We start from the raw sequence: 26984 nt of genomic DNA on the forward strand, positions 1-26984 counted from the left end.
GGAAACCAGTTTGATTGTAACTTAATGAACTGATGAGCCCCACTGAAAATGTGGACACAATGAGATGCAAATGAGCAAGATCCCAGGTGATACATATGGAGTAACATTCCCATTTCAAGTATTATTGAACAACTCCCCTTCCCCATGTTGAACTCATTAATTCTGGTTTTCCCAGTCTGACCAGGCTGTATAGATTCAGTTAGCATGTTCACCTCATGACATTCTGGCCACATCATCAGCAAAAAATATTAGCAGGGCACTTTTCCTAGCACCAATAATTAAAATGCTTGTTTCTGCCAAGACTGAAATAAGTCCTAGTAAATTCTAGGTATTTCTTTTGGCATTTCTGAAAAAGGTTACCAGGGGCTTTTAATTCTCCTAACAAAAATGTAAAACAATAACAGACCCAGACAAAATTCCAGTTACCTTTTGGCTTGTAACATGGTATTGGCACGATGCATTCTTCTTTTATGTGGAGTTTAAGTTGTGGATTACAGCCACCGACATGCTGCCCGCGGTGGTCAATGCACAGCACTACTCGGTAACGCAAGCCTCGGCCACAGGTCACTGTGCACTGCAGGAGACAATGCAACCACCTCATACTGTTTCTTTTTTATTATGTTTACTAATACTGTTATAAAACAAGTTAGAAGTACTGATGATGTGTTCGCCAAAGTTTTTCCACAATCAGTGAGGTATCAGACATATGAATTTGCCCCTGCATTGCTAGGTGAATAAAGAAAAGGTTGATGCTGGAAAAAATGTCTTCAGTTTTGGGAATGCAAGTGATTTCTCAGGGTTCTATAAAGCTTATCTGATTGGCAACAGTCTGAAACAGAGGTGGCTATGTACTGAGAATATGCTCTCTCACAGTGGTCATTTTCAGTTAAAGCTGGGTCAGACGTGCTGCAAGAACAGTTTCCTCACTGCATGTTAGTGATGTCATTTGGATGAACTAAGGAACTATAGAAGTGTTGAGCTATCTGACTGTATCAGATAACTACAGCCAAGCTAAGTTGGCTTTATATTCTTGTTACTATAATGAAAGGTAAGAATGCTGGAAAATCACCCTTGCAGACTTGTCAGCCCCTAGACAGACATGCCTTTAGCTATTATATGCAGTGAAATATTACATTTATCAAGAACTGAGAGACAAATGACCTGATTGCAAAGGGGCCTGACCTCTGGCTCTCATTTCTCCTCCGTGTAAAGCAGGAATTCAACAGGCATAAATAATTCTATATGGATTTTTCTCCACACGGACATGTTAACATTTTGATTATCTGGCCAAATTACTTAGCACAAACTTCTCCTAGTCAGTACTATGAATTACGCTTGCAGGGCTATCTTTTTCTAATAGCCCTGTGCTCACAAATACATGGTAACACAAGACTAGAGGCTTTCTTAAGAAAACACAAAAAAAAGGTCCAAATTACTTTTCAACTTACTTGAGACCATTCCATTGCCACCCATTTAGGGCAGTCAAATAGATTGCAGGTTTGAATTACTTTGGGCTTAGGGGCATACATGCACTTCCATTCTTCCACTTGCAGTATCTCTCCATGAATGGTCTCCTCTACACACACAAAACTTCTTCTCTGAATACCACCTCCACAGGAAACTGAACAGGCAGTCCAAGGGTTGTGTTCCCACCTGGAAAAAAGAATTTGCATATATTAAAAATAAGGCTATTTTTTATTCCACTAACCTCTATTAAAAGTACAAAATACTGAATTCAACCTTAGTGTCATTAAAACCCAATGAGAGTTTGGTTGCTGGATTCTTAGCACACACTGAATAAAAATACACCAAATTACAGAACTACCTTGCATTATTCCAGACTTAAATTCATGTGCAAAATGAGAGAAAAACAGAACTACACATTTCACAAAATAACTAAAAGTCTTATTCTCATACATGAGTTAAAGACACTAAATACACTGAGTTTGATTACTGGAATGATTTTACTTGCAAATAGTCTAACTCCTCTAAACAGAATATTTTTCAGTTAATTTACGTAGTCACATACTCTTATTACCATTGACAGAGACTGAGAATCATATGTACTTGAGATTGTATGAAGTCCACAGACAAAGACAGATCTGGCTGTGCTGACTGAGGGTGTTACTGCCCAGTTGCTCATCACTGCCCACATCATGCAGGCTACCCTAAAAAAATCTCTTCATGCAAGAGCTTTTCTGGACACTCTAATACTTGCTTTGGGTAAGCCCAGCCATTTCATTTCAAACTGTCCTCATCCCTAAGGACTGTGAGCAAATTAAATTGTGACAGCTACCATTTGGCTGGTCATCACTGCAGTTCTGCAAGAGTTTTCCACCCTCATTAAAATGCTGTTGAATGACTTTGTATTCACACTTTCCAACTTGCTTCAAGCAAAAGGCAGCTGCTCATCCATTTCAGCTGCTTCGGCTAACCTCACTGATTGCTCCTGAAGCAGGGCTATGCACAGATTAAGGAAAGTCCACACAGCCCTGTCAACCAGCAGAGCTGTGGGGTAGTAGCCTCCAACAGAGGGATGATAAACAACCTGCTGGGAGGGAATGTCTTCAGAATGGACATCTATCCACACTCTTAGACCTAACCACAATAAAGATGGAAATTGCTACACAACCTGAAGCAAGAATTACATGGCGGTTTTTAGGTTACAAACTTTGTTTCATTTATCTCTTGGTCTTAATATGAACGTACATTTAAGCAAACACTTACCAACAAAAACTTCAGTAATGTCCTGCTCTCGTCATGTTTAAAGATAACAAGCTCCTATCATAGCATGTCTATAGGTTCCACTGACCCACACACAAATTTTCCTCACTCTTCACCTACTGCCTCTTGCTTCTTTCCCACCACCCACCCAAATCAAAGCAAAGCCCTGTAAAATGACTGAGCCCAGCAGCACATCTTATGGTTCACCAATGTCTCAGTTTAAAACTTATTCCTGTTACAACTGCAGGGGCTCAGAAAGGATCATGAAAAAAACTACATGCATTATGAACAATGGACTCGTCAAGTACTTCAGTATCCCACCAAAATCAATTCATCAAGAGCAACTTAGCTATCATAAAGGAAGTCATAATCTCAGAGTAGATGAAGCAAAGGCCTATGAATCAAAGATAAGTTTAAGTGACTACTACTAATTTTCTATGATCCCGCAGGTAAATCAAGGACACTTCCTATTCTAAGCAATTCATTAAACTGCCTACAAAAACATATTAATCATGCTAACAAAAGAATGACACTAAAACATAGAGCAAGCCATGAAACATTAGCCATAGAGCACATACTCGAAAACATTCAGAATAAAGCTGTATGTCCCAATTAGACACCATATCACGAGTACAAAATACATTTGAAGAGCAACAGTTACACTGCTCTGACTTAAAGGAACGACCAGTGTTAACTCGTTTTCCTTAAAAAAAGTCAGAAACTGCAGAGCAATTAACTGTTCAATGAATTAGCAGCTCATGGATTTATATATATACGGCTCACAGTGCTATATGTAATGCTAGCCTCACAAGTGTTTATAGCATGAAGTTTTATAGTTGTTTTCCTTTATCTCATCAGTTTCGAACACACTCCAGATCCCATACTCCCATAAGCATTTTCAAGATGGAGTGAGGTCCATGGCTACTGGGGAAAAGGGGGGTCTTGGGCAAGCAGTCAAGGAGATAGTTTCCAGAACCCACAGCTGTCAAGGGATCCTCAACAGTCCAACAAGTCTGAAATAAATGGAGGCATTCCAAAAGCTTTAAAAGAAAATTTTCATCCTGGGAAATTTTCCTATTTATTTCAAAAGAATTCTCCATCTGTAAAAATATTTCAGTGGGGCATTTACAACTCTAGCCACAGGAGAACTCTTTCAAGATCTTGTGGTGCACACCATGACTTTCCCACAACTTCCTTGTGTGAATGGGAAAGTAGTGGTAAATGCCACAGGACTGCAAAGCAGCCTCCACATGGCCCTCGTGTTATGTAGGAGGTGTGATGTATGACTGCTGGTCAAGGTGAAGGAGCCTGTACAGTTTTGCTCAAGCATATCTACAGTGCTTCGGTTTTCCGCCTGCTTTGCAAGAACACTCTTGGATTAGCATGTAAGAAACAGGTAAGAAAAGGCAAAAAGAAAAGGTGGAAAAAGCTCCAGCAGAACTGGCACAGCCTAATGCATTGCAGTTACTTGACAGGCAACAGCACAGAGAAAATACATCCTGCTACACTGAAGCAAGACCTGCATCTGTGCTGGACCAGGTTCACCTCATGATGCAGGAATACAAAGTGGCTGTTTCAGCTGCCATTTTCTTTCAGAAATTCCAGCAAGAAAAGGTGCTTTTTTATCTTATAATTCTTTATGTGCCTTCTCAGTGTAACACAGCCTGTTTCCTCTCTCTCCTTCCTCCTGGCACCAACTCGGTGCCCTACTTGGCAACCTGCTATCTTACAGTTCTTACTCCTGAGCATCACCCAGGAAGACCATGATACCTTCTGACAGGACACACTGAGGTGTCGAAATGAGGTGGGCCTTTGTCTGTAGTTCTCAAGTGTTTGAAATAAGAGAACCTGCCCACAGCTTTACTGCAGACAATCTATCTCACCACAGTGTCATGCAAACGTGCTGAGCACGGTAAAGCACAGAAAGGGGGATTAAATTTCTCTTCCAACTGGCCTCCAAGCCCTAAGCAGTTCAGAAGATGAAATACTCATGTAAATAAATTGTGCTGATTTCCAGAGGAGACCTTAAGTACAAAGGAATTGGCAGAAAAAATGGAAGGGGAGACACACAGAACATAATTATTGAACTTTACAGGATAAAGCTGTAAAGGAAAAAAGCTGAATGTATGTATGAAAGCCAAAGTACATCATAGGACAGCAGATCCACAACAAGCATAAATTGCTACAGAAATAAACTATGACATTTATATCAGCTGCAATCAGTAGCTCCACTGAGCCGTGCAAGTCTATGATTTCATTCGTATTACTTCATATCTTTACTTCTTTAGAAAAATACACATTATTCACTTCATGACATAATAAAGCAGAGGATCAACTTAGATAAATATGCATCTAACTCCATCAACTATAATTCTTCACATTAACATTAAATCTGGCCCAATGCTTTTTAGTCCCAACATTCTTCACAGGACATGTAAGCCTTCCAGAGAAGATTTACATTCTTGTCATTAATTCAGGTAAATAAATAAATTTCAACAAACTCTGCTCTCACAACTTAATTTTAGGTAATAGATATTAAGACAACTCAGTGTCTTTAAAGGGACATGTCAGCCTTGATGTCAATAGGGTGAGTGTAGGTCTAATGAAGAGCAGAAGAATGAGACCTCTCAATGAAAAAGAATTTCTAGAGTCCTGTAATAGAGGCAGATGTTCTATGAAAGGATTTATTCCTTGCATACATCTTCAAAATAAAAAACTTTCATTTCATTCATCATTAAGACAAGAATTTATACATGCATTTTAAAAGAGATGCTCTTCCCAAAACTACAGCAGGAGAAAGCTTAGGGGGGCAATTCTTTATTCTAAAGTCTTCCACACTGATATTTTCAAGAAAAGCATATTAATCTCTTAGTCTTAAGCTAATCGTTCAGAGCACACTGAAATAAATCACAAACTTAAAACATGTACAGGATTGCTATAAACTTGCTTTCCTGTACAGCAAAAAATCAGATGTTCCATGATCTTACTAATCAAATAGTATGTTTGCAGTGAAAATTGTGCTAATGCTGACACATATGCTATCCTGATTATACATACCGAGGAAGTGGCTGGAAGTGATCATAGGGCATGATTTCTTTAAATCCATCACTGTCAAAAAAAAAAAAATATTGCATCATTATTTCTCATACCCAAGACTGTACACCAAGTACATATTTTTACATGATCATGCTTAAAGTAAGCAATTCCCAATGTGAAATGAGGGAATCTTACATCCATTACACATCACCCTTGTGGCAAACAGTAACTCGGATAACCTTACCTTTTCTGTACAGATAGGGATTTATTCCCCATACAGTATCTCCATTTCATACCATCAAAAAAAAGATAAAAAAATTAAATGAACAAGACTTCAGCAAAGAAATTTATTATCAGCAATTTTTTAGGACTGTGCTACTTTATTCTCAAGAAAAGTTATATACTTACACCTGTAACAAAGACCACTGAGGACCTTGAGTGTCAGTGACGTAAATGCATCACAGAATTAATCCCAGATAGGTCTTGAATGGTGCTTAGGACCCTTCTAGAACTGCACAGCATAGAGCATGCATATACATATCTAAGAAATATGGTATTATATCCAGAAGTACTTCCCTATTTCTGTCTATATAAGATAAATTTGAAAGGAAAAGGTAATTACACCCTTTTTTTCCCTAATTTTCCCATTCCAATTTTGCAACATTTGGCAACCATTGCCATTAAGCATTACTGAAATCTTACCACTCCATACAGTGATCAGCTCTCCAGGAAAAAAACTTGAAAGTCTGCACATCTATGACTGTTAGAGGTCACTATCAACGATTATGTTCAACAGGAATGAAAGGAAATGGACAGTTTAGCTATAGGAAATGAAATCCATTGAGAGTGTTTCCTTTTCTTCTTGCCTATAACTCTAGCTTGGCCAGCTGGCATATTAATGTGAGGTTCTGGGACCTGATACTGTGATGTTATTTTAAGATTCTTTAGCACAGCCAGGAAACCTCACCAGACAATCCAAAAGTTAGTTTGAAATACTGTAGTGTAATTCAATACAATTTATGTATACTATAGCCTTTATAATTCGGCAATAATATTCTGTGGTATTTGTAATACGAGTATATTTACTTTGAATTATTTTTTTTTTTTTTTTAATTCTTAGTATAAAAACACAAAGCCCCCCAAACTTTAATAATTGTCAACTCCACAGTACAAATGAAGAATGTAACTTCTACAGTGGGCAGATGAATAAAGCAAGTTAAACCATGTGCAAAACTTGTACGCTGACAGAACTGGAGCTACTGTCTGTCTAATGAGAAACCCTGAATGGCAGCATCAATAAACCCAAAGCAGGCAAACAATCTGTCCTCCTCACACAGTCTCACAAAAACCTTGTAGCAGTGCTATACCACTCAGCAAAAGACAAAGTAGAATTAGCCGTTGAACAGACAAATTGATATTTACAATATCTATGTGTAAAGCAGTCTCCTATTCTGCAAAACTCAAATGCTAGACATCAGCCTTTAACGTGTGCAATAACCAACCAAGATTAAGTAGCCTTAAGGATGAAGAGCTGAAATTAAGTAAATACAATGCTTGTTCCTTAGAACTGACTATACCACACAAACATTTGTCATACAAACCTAGAAGGGCAGGGATCCATGTTGCATTCTTTTAGCTTGGGCTTTGGTTTCTTATTTTCTGGATGGTAATGACAATAGTGGTCAGGAACAACACGTTTCAGACGGATATCCATGCATTCAGCTGAATTAAGCTGATAACCTAATGCAGGAGCAAAGTTAAATATTGGTAACAGCAAAAAATTAAAGCAGCCTTATTCCTCCCTCACTCCTCCCAAACAATGCGCTGCCCATTCACTATTAAATTCCTGTGTTACTCTTCTTTGGTTTACTTTTAAACAAGGAAACACTGTACAGGAACATGCAGGACCAGATCTTCATTCAAAGCAATTCAGTATAACTATTATGTTAACCTATCTTAACACTAGACAAGGCTCTGGCACATTATTCTAATAATATTCTAAGTATAAGAGTAAAAGCATACATATTTTTATGTGATGCAGAAATACATGTACTGGAACAGCTCACCTGTCACAAGAGGCAACCCTACAAAGTCATATGGTTCTACTACACGTTCCACGATTTATAATTGCCCTCCCTCACAGAGGATTTACCACATATGTTAGAGAGCTATATTACACAGTCATGCATGTTACAAAAAAAAAATAAATACTTAAAACAAAGCCAGAGGAATTGAAGATGAGATCCAAAAACATTGCTAAGTTAAACTGGAGAAAACCAAGAAATAGTTTCAAGAACATTCCTAGTTGAAGAGCCAGCAAAAGAAAACTTGAAGTAACTACTTGGTGAAGAGAAAAAAAAAAAAAAAAAAAAAAAAAGAAGTCTGTGTGGAGACTGGTTACAAGAAAGGATCTGAGTTTTATAAACCACTAAGTTGCTTTTTTGGCTAAGAAAAAAGACTCATTCAAAAGAGCTGACTTGGACTTAAACTGAAGAGAGGAGAAGGATGTTCTGGTATGTGCAAAGAAAAAAAAAGTTTGAAACCACAAGAATTAAAATCCAAACAGAGTTAATAAACTAACAGCACAAGTCCCAGTGTCTACTGAAAATGCTAAGTATCATATATCAATGGCTTTGCTTGTGTGTCTCTTGGCTGATTCAAAGTGTCATCATGCATGAGAGGGATAACCATAAAGAGGAACTAAGCAGTTCCAGTGCTGAAAGCATGTACGTTCCAGTTCTTGTAAGTACTGAAAGGACCCAGAAGATATGCCACTTGCAAACAAGATAAACTTAATTTTCAGACATTCTTGCTCATTCAAGCTTGACAGTACTTTCCGAGATGCCCATCACACTCCCCCTTCCAACACATGGAGACTACAGAATTAAACGTAGGAGAAGCATCCAAGTGAGGAATGGTGGTGCACTGATTCCAAGTCTCTGTTGCGAGGAACTTTTTCTTTTATTGCCAGTAAAAGATGCCAAACAGACAATCTGGACACTAACTCTGCTTTAAGATAACAGGTTAAAGCCAGGCAGCTGCAATACAACTTCCTCACATGCCTCAGTAATATGCCATTCTTAACACTACTGATTTCATGGGTAAGCAAGTAGCTCAGTTTCTGTGCTTCTTCAGTTACTGGCCTCCCTCAGGACTGCTATCAAGAGTGTCAAGCCCTCTTTATAAAGGTCATTTTCATATTCCAGACATGCAGCGACAAAGCAAGGCACCGAAAACCCTGGCTGATTTCAAAGAGATTGACATGTAGCTATAATTTTCAAACCATAACACCAGTCTGCATAAGGCTGGATTTGAGCCAATAAACTTGAAGGTAGATATGTCCCTTGGGTTATCCAATGTTTACCTGCAGTCCTTAAAAATAACTGTGACGATTTACTCTTCTTCCCCTGTCAGATGAGTTAGGAAAAAATTCATAAACACAGTGCAGTGGAATCATCAGAGGACATGTATTGCCACTCACACTTCCAGCAAGAATCACACTTCATGAGGCCAAGTATCTTATAAGATACAGTAGTCTCCTGTGGGACTAGATATTACACACATATACTGTCTGCATTTCAGATTAAAGTGAGGTGCAAGTGGTCCATTAAAGGATCTCCAGATTCCACTTGTGCTTTAAACATCTTTCACTCATGTCCCAAGTAACTATTTAAACCATATTTGCACTCCCCAAAAAACCCACTACAACAGGATCACTAGTATCCCAGTCTGTTTTCCAGGTGACCTTGGTAATGCTAGCTGAACTGAAACAGCTATCTACAATGTCAAGCACTCCTCCTGCCATAAGGTACGGTTTTTGCAGAACCAGATATGACAAGCAGTTTGCTGGGCTGGATGAGCAGTAGCAGGGTCGTGCTGCACTTCATCTAACCATTGTATAAACTGTAGCATTTAAACCAGGAGTAGATGCCTGGCACACTATGTGCTGCTCACCATCAGGACTAAGTGTTTAAAATCAGAGAGACAAAGGCATTGATAGTAGTTATTCTTTAAGTTCTATTTACTTATTCTTCTTTCAGTGTAACTAATTTCCAAACTAAGTGTTCTAAAACTCTCCCTCATGCCTACCACTGTGGCCAGAAATACCTTCTTCATTCATTTCTTGATTATCCTCATTTTGAAATCTCCCTGTATTTCTTTGCTTATTTTCCTAAAATATCCTTTATGAATTGTCATTTTCCATTTTGAATGTCATATCATAGAATCATAGATTAGTTTGGGTTGGAAGGGACCTTTAAAGATCATCTAGTTCCAACCACCCTGCCATGGGCAGGGACACCTTCCACTAGACCAGGTCGCTCAAAGCCCCATCCAACCTGGCCCTGAACACTTCCAGGGACAGGGCAGCCACAACTTCTCTGGGCAACCTACTCATAGTTCTTACTCAAATGATCATCCCTTATGGAAGAACATGACTTCCAGTAATATAAGGTATAAGAAACCCTACGCACATACTAACTTAACCAACCAACTTAGGTGCTACTCTTTGATTTATTTTCCTGTAGAACCACCGGTGTGCAAAGAAACACAAAAACCTAATCAACAAAAATGCAGAACAAAGATTGCCAATCTTCCACTTTTAATCTTCAGATTTAAACACTCGTGAAGAACTGCCACTACTTACCTCCTCCACATGTCACTGTGCATGGGAAGAACTCTGTTTGTCTCCACTGATGACTGATGGGTTGATAGAAGAAGAACTGAACCACGCTATCTTTTGATCCAGAGTACCTGGTCTGAAGAAATTTCCATTACAACACGTGTATACTGTACTGTTCACGTAATCTCATAATTCATACATAGTAGCAGTGCAGAAAGTAATATGGTAACAGGCATAAAACCTCTACAAAGTCCACAGTGACAATTAAATTTAAGTTTCCAATAGTCAAACACTTATATGTTGCTTTGTTTTACAAATTGTTCAAGATTATCTTGAATGTGGCTTTGGTTATCAAACCTTGATTGGCAAAGTTCCTAACTGTATTCTTCTGTCTTACCTCTTTGTCAGCAAAACTTTTAGAATTTGCTGAAGAGAGGAGTCTATAATTGATCTAAGCACACCAGATTCAGGCAAGTCTAACTGCATCTGTGATTTTGGTGATGAAAAGTGAAAACTACTGAAAGTCTATTTCCCCAACATGACAGATAAAGCCAAGTGGTGTGATAATACTGAAACACCTGTCCTTTCCAATGGAAAACTATATGACTATCTTTCTTTGGCAGTCAAATCTTGATATTTTTCTACACATAAATATCTGCGTGTATGATGTAAGCCATCGGTGTGTGGTCTGGGTAGAAGAGAAATTTAAATTAGAAATGGTTAGTAGCTGGATTAACAATGGCTAAAGTTGATTCCACAGCGTGCTGCATGGAAGTAATTCTCAGATTCAGTAGGTGGCAGTCTTCAATTGGATTAACACCAATCCACTGCACAGGATCACGCTGATATTCTTCCAGTAATTAAAACAAAACTCCTGGCCATTTTTACCATTCTGGTACTTTCCACCACAGAAAAGACATTAACCTTGTAACATTTTAATTTGTTTGGATATACTTAGTATAAATTACCTCTGGACTGTAATTAGGATTCCTTATTTGCTAGCTGAAAGATTTTGTTGTACTGCTACAAGCTGACGGAGCCACCTACTCTGTTGCGCACACTTGCAGTATCTTTGCAGATTTGTACATACATGCATCCCACCTTGATAATGAAATCTGCTCCAAGAGGTCCCTGGATCTTTATGATTTCCCTGTCTGTACTCTTCTGAAATTCAACGGTTGTATTTTCTATGATAAATGTTCCAGGAGCATCAAAACTGTGCTCTCCCTTGTCTCCTTGCAGTGTCTTTGACTCTATAACTAAAGAAGAAACATGCAATTAGTAAACTTAAAAGGCATATTTTTTATTTTCAAGGAAGTCAGAAAGTAATGTTTACAACTTTGCCTTCCAAGTAACAGTCATACGTGTGCATTAAAAAAACACATGGAGTATCTGTGAATATTAGCTGCTTCAGATTATAGGCCAATACATAATTGCAGGACATGTCAGCACAGGAATATCTGCCTGAACACACTATTCTTTCATACCAGAAGCACTTCTGAGACAGTTTTTCCTACACCAAGTGCTCTATATATTTATAGAGCAATAGATTCAGCAGGACAAGCTGCAAGAAAATCAAACCAGATAGAATCAATACACAGAAAAATAACTTAAACTTCCATGCAACTCAAAAGCCTAGCAACTTCAGCAGTCTCCAGAGAAGCCTGAATGGTGTCAAACTCACCAAACACTCACCTCAGTACCTGTATCACTTTACTTATTCTAGATGTCATTAACTCAACTTTGAGTATTTCCCCTGTGAGTCAAAAGCACAGCCAGGAGGCGGAGAGTTGCAGTGCTGCCAGAGGGATGTCCCTTTCTCAGAAGAGGTGGTGATGAAAACCCTTTTGAGCTGCTCTGTGCTCCTTGGAAACACATTAAACTAACAGCCCACAACCTCCAGAAGACAGATGAAGCATTTTTAGGATTGAGTCACTTCCAGCAAACTGACTGAGCTACAAGTGGACAAAGCTAAAGGAAGATATTCATAACGAAGATAGAATTTTGGGCTCTGCATAATATAGCATATAGGCACAGCAAGATGCATGAGTTGAAACACACTGCTCTGGTTACAATCAGAGGACTGCATAAGGCGGGCATGAATCTCAGATGAGCTCAAGGCTAGCTAAAAGGAACCTTTTGATGAGCTATAAATACCCTCTTTCTCCAACTATCTTGCCTTTTTTGGTACTTTAAACAAAGTTACCTAATTCAGGCTAGATAATTTATGTTAAGAGCATCTAGGTTTACCTGCACTGAAAACATACTCTGAATGCTGCTGTCCATCATTACTGTTTTCTTCCTTAAGGTCTTTTAAATAAAAATGCATTCTGGAGCATCCCCAACAGAGTGAAGAAATTCTAGAAGAAATCAATTTCCTTTAAAAGGTACCAATATTATCCCAAGTTTCTAAGCATTAGGTTCTACTATGTTCATAGGCATAACAAAGGTCACATACATTGCTGGAAGGCAGTTTAAGCAAGGATGTTTCTAGAAAAATGACTTCAAGTTGATCATAAGGTAAGAATCTAGTGGTGAATCAAATGTACTTTGTCAAAGACAAAAAATAAATCTCTGGGAATCAAAGCGCCCCATTGTCCAATGCATTTCCATTAGGAACAAATCAATGTAAACAAATCCCAGAAAAAGCAACAGTATTCAGACAATTACTACATATTTTCATTTGTCACTTATAGACGTTTTCTTTCCTGATTGCATTACAAAATAACCTTTTAAATATTTGAACTCAGCATTCTTGGATTAAGCTTCTGCAAGCCTTGACCCCAAACTTACACTGCTCAACAGTAAGTACTAATGCATGGTGCCTGTTATTCTGTCATTTTGTTGAATAAGAGTCAAATCCGCAAATCTCAAGTACTTCCAACTCCACATAAAGTCAGTAGGATCCTCAGGGGTACAGGAACCCTTTGAAACTAACATTTAAAATTGCAAAGCAAGACATCCAGCTGTTGCAAGAAGTTAAAGATGTTAATTTGGTGACCTGAGCTACATTACTTTGCAGTCTTTATGCCACTTTTCTTCATTAAAAAATAATTTTTATGTTTTTCTAAGCACAAGCTAGGAATATTGTTCAGCAACCAACCATATGATAACCAACTGAGAGCTGATACACATTTATGTTAGTGTTACACTAGATTTTAATCCAAAGCATGTGTTTATCTGCAAGGTCCAGCTAGCTATAGAGGGATGGCCTGTATCTCTGGAGGTCATGTCAGTGAAGCTTAGAGCAGCTGCTCAGCTTTTCCCAGAAGTGTGTTACACAGGGAGATGAAGAGCTATTCCACAGCACAACGGATAACCTCTGATGCAATGTATTCCTGCTCAGTAGTATCTAGCGCTTGTCATCACAGGGTTCTAAAACAAAGTGAAACCAAGCATCTAGTGTAACACATATATAAGTAAGAATTCTCACTAGGGAGTAGTCCCCCCCAAAAAAAACTACTTTATTGATTTCAGAGCAGTAACTGGGAATAAGGGTTTCACCAACGGGCTTATAGGCAAGGTTTAGAAAAGAACCGACCAAACATTTATTTGTTCTGCAGGGTCCTATAATCTTGGAGAGGTGGGAAATTTGACTTCAGGAGTAAGCTTCTCCCCCTAAGTTTCCTGGAGCAGTCTTTAGAACTCCAGATATGCAGAGTCATAAGGACAGGGAATTCTCTTGAGTGCTCCCCTGTTTCTGAGCCTAACAAGATAATCACTGGTGCCAAAGACCTACAACTGTCTGGTTTTGTGTTATTTCCATCACCTTGATACAGAATATTTTCCCCATGGAAATATGCCTTGCCCAGCTGTGGATGGAAGACCCAGCAAAAAAGCCTGCTATACTCTTAGTGGCAGGCAGGAGTACGGCAGCATGACATGGGGAACCCACTGCAGATACCTCACTGTGTAGAGAGGTGCATGGAAGAATTCCCAGGGCAATAGCTGCTGTTCCCAGTGCAAGAAGGAGCATCATGTTGCTAACCAGAAGCTCACTCTTTCCCATGTGATTCATTTGTAGATAGAACATTACAGAGACTCAAAATACATTTTTTCAAAATGCAAGCAACACTGTCTTCCTCAAAAGACAAAGCAGTGCATAGATGCACAACAAAACACTGTCAAGTAACACAAACCCCTGCAAGCAGAAAAGATATTGACAAAAAGGGAAGAAAGTTTCAGTTCCTTTTGGTGAAGCTAACCTCCCTAAGTTCATGAACTCAGTTATCTAGCATTAGCCACTTGTAAAAATATTAGCTTCTGGTTTTCCTTTTTCTTCTGCTGAAGGATTAATTTCAGGGAACTTTCAGTCTTTCTTTTGATTCTAATGCTCTTAAAACAACTGCTAGAAAAGCCGTAATATAGTCCAAATCAAAACCAAAACCAACACAATGAAACATTTTATTCTTAACCATTTTTGTACTAATTACTTGGTTATTTCCCACCAAATTATTCACAAAACCCAAGCAGACAGAGGTACAAGAGGGACCTATTTGTAAAAAAACCCCAGTGACACTCTTTGCTCTCCGATAAATCTGTTGCCTGTCTTAAGGTGCCCATAACACACAAACAAAATACTTAGTCTTACCAGCTACAAAGAAATGCAGTCTTCCCTAAAACACTAAACTGTTGATTGTAAAACAACGTTCAGAGCATTTATTTGTTTCAAATCTGCTATGCGCTACATCTCCAACCACATTTCCATTTTTGATTAATCCAGCAGCTGTGTTTTCCTGGAACAAGAGCAGATCATAAAGCCCAGGATGAAGCACAAAAGAACACAAGATAAAGGGAAAAGTGCCAGACACTCCATCGTGCTCTTTGAGCATTTGAGCTGCTGACTTTACTTGAAGAGCAAATATATACTGGCAACAGGAGGCAGTATAAAATTCTACAGTCCATGCTCCACCTCTTAAATTCAACTCCTTACAAGCCAGGAAGAACATCTCCAACAAATGGAGCCTGTAATTATAGGTGATGTTTTTTAAATTCTGCCTCTAATTATACCAGCACACCCACACAGAAGTCAATGAAGCTGCAGAACAAAGATCACTTGATATTTTCTGTTAAGTGACAAACATCCACAAACATACATAACAGTCACAAAGGCAGACAAGCAAATTTTCCCAAAGCACACCCTCTAGAACATCAGTTCTTGAGGATTTGTCTATGAAGCCAGAAACCATTTCCACCTCCCTCCCCACAACAGCTCTCACTTGTTTTTCACCTCTGCAATTTTAGTTTTAAATTTTAGGTAACAAACGTCTAAATCCTCATAGATTTGCAAACAGATGTGCTGGGGGAAGTGGTTAAAGAACATTTCACAATTCTCGTTCAGCAAGAGAACTAGCTAACAAAGGTAATGCCAAGCCACAGCTTCTTGACGGAACCACCCTGGGTAGGAAGCCAGGAGCACTCTGTACTTAGTTACAAAGCTGCTGTTGCATTCCTCAGGAGCTTTCCAGAAATCCCCCAGGAGCCACTGAATCTAGTTCTTTTTCCTTATACAAAGCTGAATCAACAACTTCCTTCTGCAGAACTACTTAAGAAAGACCAAGAGTCCTGACCTGAACTGGTCAGGATCACTCCTTCATACATCCCTTGCAACAGTTTTACATTAATATTATTTATTTCAAGATAAGTTCAGCTTTGTACATTATTGATCTCAGTGTTGTAAGTTACTGTTCTTCTGGAGCTTCTCTAAAATGAAAGTCTTTAAATTTCTCTATGAAAGAGAGTAACAATATATTCAAAGCAAACAAATTGACGAGCAATTTTCAAATAAAATGTATTTGTCTTCTATTTACTCAGACCAGTAGAAGTCCTTTTTATTTCTATGATTCAGACTAAGTCTTCCCCTCCTGCTAATAAAAAATCACTCAAAACATTAAGGAATGGTGCATTTCACTGCTTGGTACGGCAGTACCACTTATCATTGAAAAGATTAGATCTTTATGTAAAGTAGGCCTACAGGTAAAGAAATTACCACAGATACTACCATCAGCCTTATAAAAAAATGTTAGGAAACAGATGTCAGAGAAGAGCAAACTGTTTCTCAAAGATGGTATGTAATGACCAAAAGTGTTACATGGAAACAGGACTTGTGTGGTTTATTTTATTAAAAAAACCCTTACCGCATTTTTACCTAGACTACTTTTCCTGGAACACTGCTCACTGACCAAGTGTGACTTCCACTGGACTATTTATGCTATCTCAGACTCTTCAGCAGAAATCTGGTGCTGGGTTATACAAGGGCTATCAATCCCCCCACACAGCCTCTTGAAAGTAATTTTCACGTAATTGTTTGCATGTAGTTTAAGAGTGCACCATATTTTAGATGTCTTATATAAGAATTACATGGTTTGAATAAATTTAGAAATCACCAGTATGTGCACTATTCCTTTTTACTAAGAGAACTTCCAGTGTTCTCTAGGAATATCTACATGCTGGATATTAAAGATAAGAAGAGGAATCAAGGTCATGATGTGTTCCTAAAGTTTGTATGAGTTCAGATACGAGGTTCTGTTTTTACCTTCTGTCCATGAATAAATACATAAAACAGCTCAGTCATACCAAGGTGTGCTGGTCCTTTCAGGGTAATTCTCACACTGCGACTCCCATGTGGTACAGCAATCACGGTTTCTTCCCCTAGGAAAATTAAAGAACTGTTTTAGAAGTTATCTTGCATTAGGGAATTTGCACATCACATAACTAGACTGAAAACTGTCAAATGTGTCTAAGAAAATGTTTAACAGGTTTCACAATTTTTCTATTAAAAATAATCATATGTTATTTTATTAAGTACAGTATACTGAGTCTGTTTGTTATGCTACGCAACTATTAAGAGCTACAAATGGACTTGTAAATGTTTCTTGCTATTGGAAAATTATTTGCTATTAACAAAAACAACTGAAATGTCAGTAGTGTATTAGGAACATATTTACACTCTGTTGTCCTAGTTTTATTTCCTAATCACTGAATTGACATAAGGAATCTGCTAAGTAGCACTTCCCCCTTACAAAAATCTGCAGCTGTTCAGTTTCGTTTTGCCCACACCTCATTTCCTGCTGCAGGTCACAACTTTAATAAGTGGCAGGACTTACACGAAATAAATCATCTACTTAACACTAACCCTTAACCAATTACAGACCACTTAAGAGCAAATATATTTTAGCTATAACGTGTATGTTGTAACAGGGTGTCTGCATCTAACTTACGATATAAGATCATTCCTTCCAGTAAGAGCCTCAATTTAAAATTAACTATAAAACAAACCAGCTCTGAATAGGACATGTCAATACAAAACAGCTTTTGGCTGCCTGAATGGCCTCTTCATATATAAATGTTCAACACACTTACTTCAGTGCACTTTACAAAGGCAGAAAGTTATTACTTTCCATTTCAACTGTAGGAAATCTGTGATTTGCCCAAGCAAACTGAGTTAACAGTCAAATCAACAGACCAGAGTCTTTCATGCCAGCAAGAGCAGTGCTCTCAGAAAAGTGTATGCACAGTGCACAACAGTGATATCCACAAAAGAACGAGAGAAGTCTCCAAGCAATGAAGTGCCAACTTGCTGTCTCCCATTTCCATCACGGCTCAGCTGCAAATCTTCGAGGCAAGACCTGCAAACATGGGCCCATTGCAGGTACACTCCGCAGAGGGTGCTCTGTTCAGTGACAGCATTAATACATAACTACGGGCTGGTGTAGAGGAACTTCAGTTTTGCAAATTCAAAAAGTAATGTGAGTTGAAGGTCAGTGATGCATTGGCTCCAGAACTACTCATACAATATTTAAAGGAAGAATATTTGAGTTTAGTTTTAACTAAAAATTAGTTGAAGAATGTTTCTTTCCACTTTAAACCAGACCCTTTTATAGTAGATGCTAAATTATCAGCTTCTGGTTTACATCTCCTTAGCATAAGTATGAAATCCTGCCAAATGTTCAGGATACTTCAAGCAAATGCTGCAATTATTTTTTCTGAAATAAACACCTTCTTATGTTACAGTTTTTATATCGCCAATTTCAAGGAAGGACATTTAAATATAACAATTTATTTTGGATGTAATAAAATATGATCTTTATTAATTTCATACTTGGGTATTCCACCAGAGGGAAAAATACTACAGTAAGAACAATAATACAGCTACAGAGCCCTGGAAAAAACATTAACTACTGAACCACTTAATATCTTTTTGCATCTTGGTTTTTCATCAGACGAATTGCTAAAGATAGCCAGAAGGTAGTGGATGTGTGTATCTTTAAACTAAGGAAATAACTACTGAATTCATGTGCTCTACAGTATTTGAGAGAAAGCAGGTTTGAGGGGCCCATCTGTCCCTACTTGGTCAGGAATTGTATCCTGTCTTGACAACCAACCAGCAGTTACAGCACAAAACCTCAAATAAGAGTCTGCTTATGACCAGCTCTGAATAAAGCAACTGCTGTTTTGAAGTGGAACCAAGGGCACTCCGTGCTGAATGGATGAGGCTGGGATTTGCAGATGTGCAGAGATGTGTAGGACTGCTCCTCTTGAGAACAACCAGGGTCGTTCTGCTTTGCTTCCTCCACCTCCTTACAGCAAGCTCCGCTCGCCTCAGCAGGCCTTGTTGATCCCTTTTCAGGATGCTTCACATTCCTTTAATAATACTACAGACATTCCACCCTCACCGAAGCACTCTCTGATATGGTCCAAAAGTCTCACGGGGGTGCTAAATTTGGTGTTTCTCTGCGGCAGAGACAATATTACCAGAAAGTATTTTATTTGCATTAGAGGAGATGACTAAGTTCACCACCACAGCAATGTTCAACCTCTGCACCCCTGCAGACCTGTCAAGCAGTCTGAAAGCAGACAAAAGATTCTTGTAACCTGACTGAGATAATTATGACCTTGCTCTATCCTTCCATGAGATGAAGTAAATTATAGGAAAAAATAAAAGCGAAATTTTTGGAATTCTGAACCGAGATGGAGAATTGGAAGAAAATGGGGCAGAACTGACCTAAGGGACTCCACCTTCTCCTGAGGACAGCTTTAAATTCCTATGAAACAGTAGTTACAATTGTCCAGGTCTGGCTCCAAAACTATATATTCCAGAGGTCTCTGGTTCTCAGTTGAAGCACATAATTCATATTCTTAAAGGAGAACAAGGTCCTGTAAACCCATTTAAAAATGGTTATGTTGTACATTTCCCATTAAATCAGTAGGATCTACACTGTTAAAAGCAGTGAACTCATAAAAACATAAAGGGAAATTGCTATTCTGAAATCTATACCTAGAATTTCCAATTATCTCCCCCGCCTTACACTATTTATGTATCTTTGCAAGTTAAGTGCCAACCTTTGTCTAAAGCTGAAAACAAATAATCCACAAATCATCCAGAATATGCAGAAACACTAGACCATAAAATACGATTTGAGAGTCATAAATCTCACCTTAAAAACTGAGAAACAGGTGAGATATTGTCTCTTTATTCTAACACTGCTTTCACTGTATGGATTCCCAAGGGCGTGTGGTTCATCTTTCTCCAGCACCTGCTTGAAATGGGCTTCCTGCTCTTACACGGGGACTATCTCAGCAAACAAGTGTGCACACACTACACAAAGCACTTGCTGGATTGCTTTTACTCTAGATGGCAAGGTTTGATCCTGTTTCTATGGTGTTAATGTGGATTTAGATTTTGGATTTCAATGAGAGCAAGATCAGACTCCCTGCTATGGTAAGACTGGGAGCTAATCCCCAGGATCAAAATAAAGGAGCCACATTCCTGAGTTCAATCCAATTCAGCAGGTTTTATTTATTTTTCCATGTGGGCCATGGTGGACCCATTTACTGTTTCACATATGGGCCAGTTGGGATTTTTCCCTAGCTCCTCTTACAGCAGGGCAGAGGGTTTATTTCAGGCCTATAAAAACTGTTTCTTTCCATGTATTTGCTCAGCACTTATCTGCTGGTCCTTGGTTCTGATTGAAGACCTATGTACTCTCAAAATACAAAGAACAATAGTCCAGGAACAACTAACAGCACAATGGAAACAAAAAGCTCAAAAAGTTTGGAGTCTTACTGTGGTGGTTTCCCCCATCCACTCTAACATTAGGCATAATTTCAGAGGCCATTGGTTCTGGGATATGTGCTGACCTGTCTCATAAGAAGAATCTGTGCAAAGCCATACAGATAATCTTTAAGAGACTGAACTAGATCAGTGTGGGCTACTCAAAGCAGCAATTATATATCTTGTCCCTAAAAGTCACATTGCAAAAATCTGTATGAACACATCATTTCTGTTCTTGAGTCCTTCCCTCTTCAGTCTTCCACTCCTCCTGACCTCACAATCCCTCTACCCACTGATTTCACCACTCGAGGCTGTCTCTTCATCTGAGCATGCCACTTCTTTGCACTGTTGGGTATTTCTAAGGTGTGGTAATCTGCTTGAGACAGTGTGACCACAACTCATTTTGGTTACATACTTCTTTCTACTTCTGGACAGCTCTTCTAAAACTTGTTTGCACTGGAGAAAATGTTCAAAGACACACAGTAAGCAGCCCATCAAGAAAACGCATCTCAAGGAAGTGCAGTGTGAAATAAATAATGAAATAGACAATGTTCTTACACAGGAATATCTCCAAATAAGACATGAGAGATCAGGAAAGTAATGAAGGAGACTTCACACTACCTATAACATTTCCAAGTAAACCAACCAAACTAAATGGATCTGTAGACTGAAATAGTTGGTGCTGAAGACCCAGCATCCACACTATACACACTGCAGGTGCTTCACCTTGGAGCAGCTCTAGTCTGATCCCACGGACTGCATATTCAGTAGCTCCCGGAAAACATCAGGTGCTTTTCTGGGGCACACCTTCTGGTTTAGCTTCATTCAACAAAAATCCAGTTTATGTTCTCCAAGACCACTCCATGATGTGAACTATGAGCAGTATGTTAGGACCATAATGAAATGCATTTCAAAAAACATACTCTAAACTGAAATGCTAAAGTATTGGCATTCTATCTCTCCCCACACAGTTTTCCTGCCAAACCAGTCCCAATTCCCTCTCCTGGCTCTACATAAAGTCAATTTTTCTCCTTCCTCTCCAAGTGTTTCTGACTCCATCTCCCATTCCAGATTCCTTATCTAATCTCAGTCTTTCACTCTTCCTATTTTTCCTTGAGCCAACATATGTGTACAGCAAGTCCTAGGTCCTCCTCACATCTTCTCAAATCTGTCTTTTCTTCACTCTATGAACGGACCTTTTTTTCTGTCCATCTAGTCTCATCTTTCCCTCTTCTCAAGTGATCTCCTCATCCCCACTCATAAATCTGAAACTTAGGAGAGTCAGGAGATCTCCACAAAATCTTTTCTGTAATGCCTGAAACTGAGGCAGGAGGCATCATAGAGTTCATCCCATGGTAGCCATTCTACACTGAAACAAGAGCAACATCAAGGACACTTTTTAACAGCTTAGCTCTAGAAAAGCAACATGTTAATTTATTCTGTGAAGACAGCACACATATGATTTGTTTGCAGTTAGAATGTGTAAAAAGCTAAATGCACTTAAAAGGACAAGTTTTCAGAAATGACAGCTGTTAACATTCAAGAAGCCTCTACAGAGCCTGAATGAAAAAGGGGTTTGTTTTGGGGTTTGGTTTTTTTTTTTGAAGGCATTGTAGTTTAATATGTGTTGATGTTCACAGATATTGGCAAAAGAGCTGTCTATGACCAGAAGACCAATGCCTGCCAAATTTCAAATCCCTGATCTGTGATCAAGTCCAACAATGGGGGATGTTAAGACGTATTAAAGAAAAGGTTTCAGGAATGTTTTGACAGTGGGAAACAACATGTTTTTCTCTCCTGTGTGCTTGGAATATGCAGAGTTGTTTTGCTGAATTTTCTCCAAAACATTGAGCACCTGACATGGAAAGTTTCTGACCCAACTGTTGAATTTTGGCAAACAATCATTCATATAAAGTGAAGTATCAGGTAACCCTGACAATGGGGGTTACTGGCTCCACATATATTGATTTCAAAGAAGGAAAAAGATGTGAGGTAGCAAGTTGTCACAAAACTGAGCCAGCTGATGATACTGAACAGGAAGCCTTGCAGAAAGCCTCTGTTTAGATAAATGACCAAAGTGAAATTAGGCTTTTAGTTAAGTGTGCTTGGGGATGATGACATACAAACATGTAACAGTAAGTGACCAGTGGTACATTACCCAAGTGCCATAGGAAACAAAATGCATGGCAAGAAGAAATTCAAGCAGTTACAAAGCCATCGACATTGAAACATTTTGTATGAAGCTTTTAGCAAAAGTTAAGAAAGGTAAAACTTGCATGTATCAAACAGTTTGAGAATCAAATAAAACCAGATTAGGACAAGTATGTGCCTTCAACTTCACTCCCTGTTAATTTCAGAACCAGCATCTTTTCTTCTTCCTTGGTATCAGAACCAGAACAGTTTCCTACCATTTCTTGCCAATAATGGTGCAGAAAGCAGACATAAGGGCCCAATCCTACAATTTTTCCATGTGCACGAAGTGCAGTAGAGTTAATGGGAGTTCCATGCATATAGTACTAGAAACATCAGGCCCGTGATATCTCATTTCCCAATGGGATGGTACATTTTACAACCTATTACACTTTTTGTTTGAATATCATTAGTCAAACCTTTAATCATTTTACCAGAATGCTAGAATCTGGCTTGCTGGCAGAAGTCTAACTTACTTTGTCTTTCAAAGGCAATTAAGTGCTAGTGGAAAAAATAAAGAACTTTTGAAATGACAGTTTGTTTCATATTTGCAAAACAGTAAGCTTTCTTTCAGTGCTGTTTAGTTTTTTGATCAAAAAAGGTATTCATTTTATGTAAAAACATATATAAAAGACAATAAGCTGAAGTAAGTCCTTTATGAGAGATCATTTGCTATCGATGCCTAAATTTCTTTTCTTAAAATAAGGACCAAGATAACTAGGCACTTTTATTTTCCCTTATGTCTCCTTTTTTTTCATAATAAAATCTTTGGCTCTTGCTTTCCTTCCAATTCTTTAATTTGCCTCATTGCAAAATAAAATTTATATCCTGCTCACCACCTTACAAGCTCCCTCTCAAATACATGTCTGTCATGTGTTGATATTTTACTTCTCAACACTAGTTCTGAAAGCTTCCAAATGACTACTTGGATGATATTGTGTCTCCCTTCACTGATACATTAGCGCAAAGAAAGCATGGCTTTATTTCCACATTTCATTCACATAGAGGATGACTATATGGAACTGCTTCCATAGCGTTGAACAGCTTGACCCAGAAAAGATTTTGGCACTACCACAATACCAAGAAAACCAGTAAAAGTTCTGATTTTAGTAGCATATGTACTGTTTTGTTTATGTGAATGCAATTCATTCATATAATATAGCCTACTGCAGTGCAAGGTAAAAACGAAACTTGACATAACTGACACCTTTCCCCAGAATAGTCTTTCTTCATCTTTAATTTTAAAGAACTCTTAAAGAGCCACCAAATTATGGCAGAGAAAACAATGAGCCATGGGTATTCTTCATAACCTGGTAAAGGCAATGGCAGATCTTTCACCAAGTGATGTCAGCTCTTACCCGTCCCAGAATACCACAAGTGAAATTAATATTTTGTTGCACAATGCCAGTTTCAAAACCAGGTCCCTTTTATCACTTTGTCTTTACTATACCTACATACTAAGCAGCAATTAAACGTGAATCTTTTTGTTTCACTTATCATGAACTATCCAACCAGGTTTGCCAATCCAGCAAGTTTAGTTTGGGTTGCCTCAGAAATAGGTAGGGTGTCCCCAGGAGTTGTCCTCCAGGAGAATCTCTGTTGCTGTAAAACTGGAATAGACAATGCAATTCCTTTCTGTTCCAGCTGACCTCCACATGAGAAAGGGGAAGAGGTATTTTGTGTATATATATCCCTATATATCTATACATAGACACAAAAAAATATTATCCAATTTTTATTGCTTCACAACTGCTTGCTCTGTGCTGACCAGAAAGTCTGAGTATTTGATAGGACAAAGTGAATAAAAAGTGGCCTTCCATGAAAACTCATTCTCTTCTCAAACATTCAAGACATTTGCTCGGTGTTCAGGATGAAAAAGTTTATAAATTACTGAACTACATTCTTTGCTGGCTGAACTACAACAGTACTAAAATATATGCATCTGTCAAAGGCAGGTGCTTCATCCATTAAAAAAACCAAACAGCTGCTTGCACTTGAACTTTAAGCATTGACTTTAAGAGCACCAGATCATCATCCTTGCATCTTGTGGCTCTGCAGAAAGGTAACACCAAAGGCTCCATCTCCATAGGATAAATACATACTGTGAGTTCAGAAACAGAAAAAAATAGATGTGAGGCAACTATCTCACACGATAAACACATGAGACGTATGCTGGGAGACTACAGGGAACATCATCCAAGAGGGCAGAAAGCACAAGTGTCAGAGGCAAGCCTCTATATGGCAAACCTTGCCTGGCTATTGCCACTCTTAAGACTCCTGTAAAGGGTCTAATTCTGATACCCCTCCTCTCTTGTATTTTCAATACTATTGAGACCTACAGTTACTCAAAGTAAGATGCTAGTTATTTTGAGTAAGAATAGCAAAATTTGAGCCAAACACACAAAAGAGAGAAGAGAGTATTACTCCCTTTCATCTTGAGCTTTTCATAGCATACAAGTAGTTAACTTCTCTCTGAAGTCCAACTGTCTTTAGACAATCACAAAAAAAAGAAACTTAAGTTGAAAACCACGCACTTTCGATCATGGGCCACAATTTCCATAAAGCCATCTATAAGATGTTTCCATGATTTAAAAACACTGCTGCAGCATCACATATATTGCAACACGAGGACACTCTCTAAAATAAGATGTGCATTTTGATGGTTATTCCTGATCGAATGAATTGAGTAGCTCTATTAAAAAATTGCATATCTGGGATTCTTTCCTAGCTATATCCTAATGCGTGGTATCCCTTATGGAATTTCAACAGACTAATCTACCACAGACTTTCGAATAAGTAGCTTTGAAAACTGCAAACAAGTATATAGTTAAAAGGTCACCTTGCAATATGTATGGTCATATACAAGCAGAAAACACAGTCAAGGATAGATTACAATAGGATCAGTTTGCAACCTACTTTTTTCTGGTGAGACATGTGCCTTAGCTTGTCCCCTCACAAGCCTGCATGTTGAACCATCTCCTGCACAGACTCCACAGTTGTCTTCCTTGGCATTGCTCCCAAGTTGTCGATCACAGCCTACTGCCTGCCAACATCAACACCACAGTCAGAAGGAGGGCAAAGCTGTAGTAGACATGCTCAGGTTTCTGGAATTATATTTATTATGTTATCCTTTTGATTTTATGAGCTGGCCTCATTCTATCAAAGCATATCTTGCCATTTAGGATTTTAAAGCACACTGTCCTTTCCACGATGTTAATGATGAACCACAACAACTGATATATTAAGCTGTTCGAGCATAGGAAATACATGAATTGGTTTCCCACTACTTATGTGAATGAATACCATTGAGCATTATTCTTTCCAAAACAAGGGACAACTATGTTATTTACAATTTGGTTTTCATCACCTGTTAAATTATGTCTGAGAAAGGATTAATGCAATGAAATAACCCAAGTTAAATGTTTAAAGGGCACTCAGCCTTCAGCTTCACATACAAGCACTTGTGGGCAGTGCTCAATCTAGTGTCTTGGCCATTCAAAATTGAACTGGTATTTGTGTAGATCTCCTATTTGCCATTTACATCCAGTCAATCATATATACAGCTGCTAAGCAGGTTTTAAAAAACTTGGATGATGCAGTTCTCACCTTGTGATTTTTTTGTTTCTGAATATGAGACCTGATCTATAAAACTTTCCAATGATTATTATAAAAACACCTTAACTTAAACACTGCCAAAAATTCCAAAAGCAACATTTTTGAAAAACTGTCAACTGAAAACCCTCCAAACTGTAATGAAAACATTTTTCCGGGTTTTCCTTTTTCATATCAATCACCCTAAAAGAAGCATGGGAGTGAGAATGAGAAGACAAAGAAGAGTAGACAACACTGACTAAAAGCACCTTCCTCATGAAAGGGAGATAAATATTTGGTCTCACTTGTCTTACCCTTCACCATTTCATAGAAGATATTTGCAGGGAGCTGAGCAATGTGGTAAAAAGCTCATCTGCAGGTTCAAGTTTTCTCAAGTCAGCCTAAATGCCTCTAATAGCCACACATCCCTGAGAAGTGCAGCTCATTCATCATGAATGAATTTTTAACCGAACTCCAAACTGACAAATGCATAGAAAGCACTCTGGAAATTCACAGTTAAAAGCAGTGCTAGAATTCTGAAATTGGCCAGCACACTCCTCTTCCTATATAAAAATGCTTGGAAGGGGAAGGGGCAGTCTTAGCTGCCAAGATCCACTGCATCTGTGCTATGCCAAAACTGACACACGATCCCCTTGGAGAGGTGAGGATGGAGTCCGCACGTAAGAGGCAGGGTTGGGTCTCCCAGTCTGGGTTAACACACACACACACGACACACGCTGCACAAATCACACACATCCACTGCCAAAC

The 26984-nt window shown here is 38.5% G+C and overlaps 1 protein-coding gene across 4 annotated transcripts in view; it reads right to left on the reverse strand.

The window, feature by feature from the left end:
• The window catches only part of ADAMTSL3 (ADAMTS like 3), a 179923-nt gene that overhangs the window by 49733 nt on the left and 103206 nt on the right, over positions 1-26984 (reverse strand). For all 4 annotated transcript variants that reach the window (XM_030498307.1, XM_030498305.1, XM_030498306.1 and 1 more), the window contains exons 7-14: positions 25542-25668; positions 16958-17032; positions 11483-11640; positions 10406-10517; positions 7362-7500; positions 5782-5832; positions 1449-1653; positions 427-574 (exon numbers count right to left, since the gene is read on the reverse strand). In XM_030498307.1, the coding sequence (XP_030354167.1) occupies positions 427-574; positions 1449-1653; positions 5782-5832; positions 7362-7500; positions 10406-10517; positions 11483-11640; positions 16958-17032; positions 25542-25668 (1015 nt within the window). The remainder of the gene's footprint in view (positions 1-426; positions 575-1448; positions 1654-5781; positions 5833-7361; positions 7501-10405; positions 10518-11482; positions 11641-16957; positions 17033-25541; positions 25669-26984) is intronic.

The sequence above is a fragment of the Strigops habroptila genome, chromosome 9 (genome assembly GCF_004027225.2).
Source record: "Strigops habroptila isolate Jane chromosome 9, bStrHab1.2.pri, whole genome shotgun sequence".
Classification (NCBI taxonomy): domain Eukaryota; kingdom Metazoa; phylum Chordata; class Aves; order Psittaciformes; family Psittacidae; genus Strigops; species Strigops habroptila.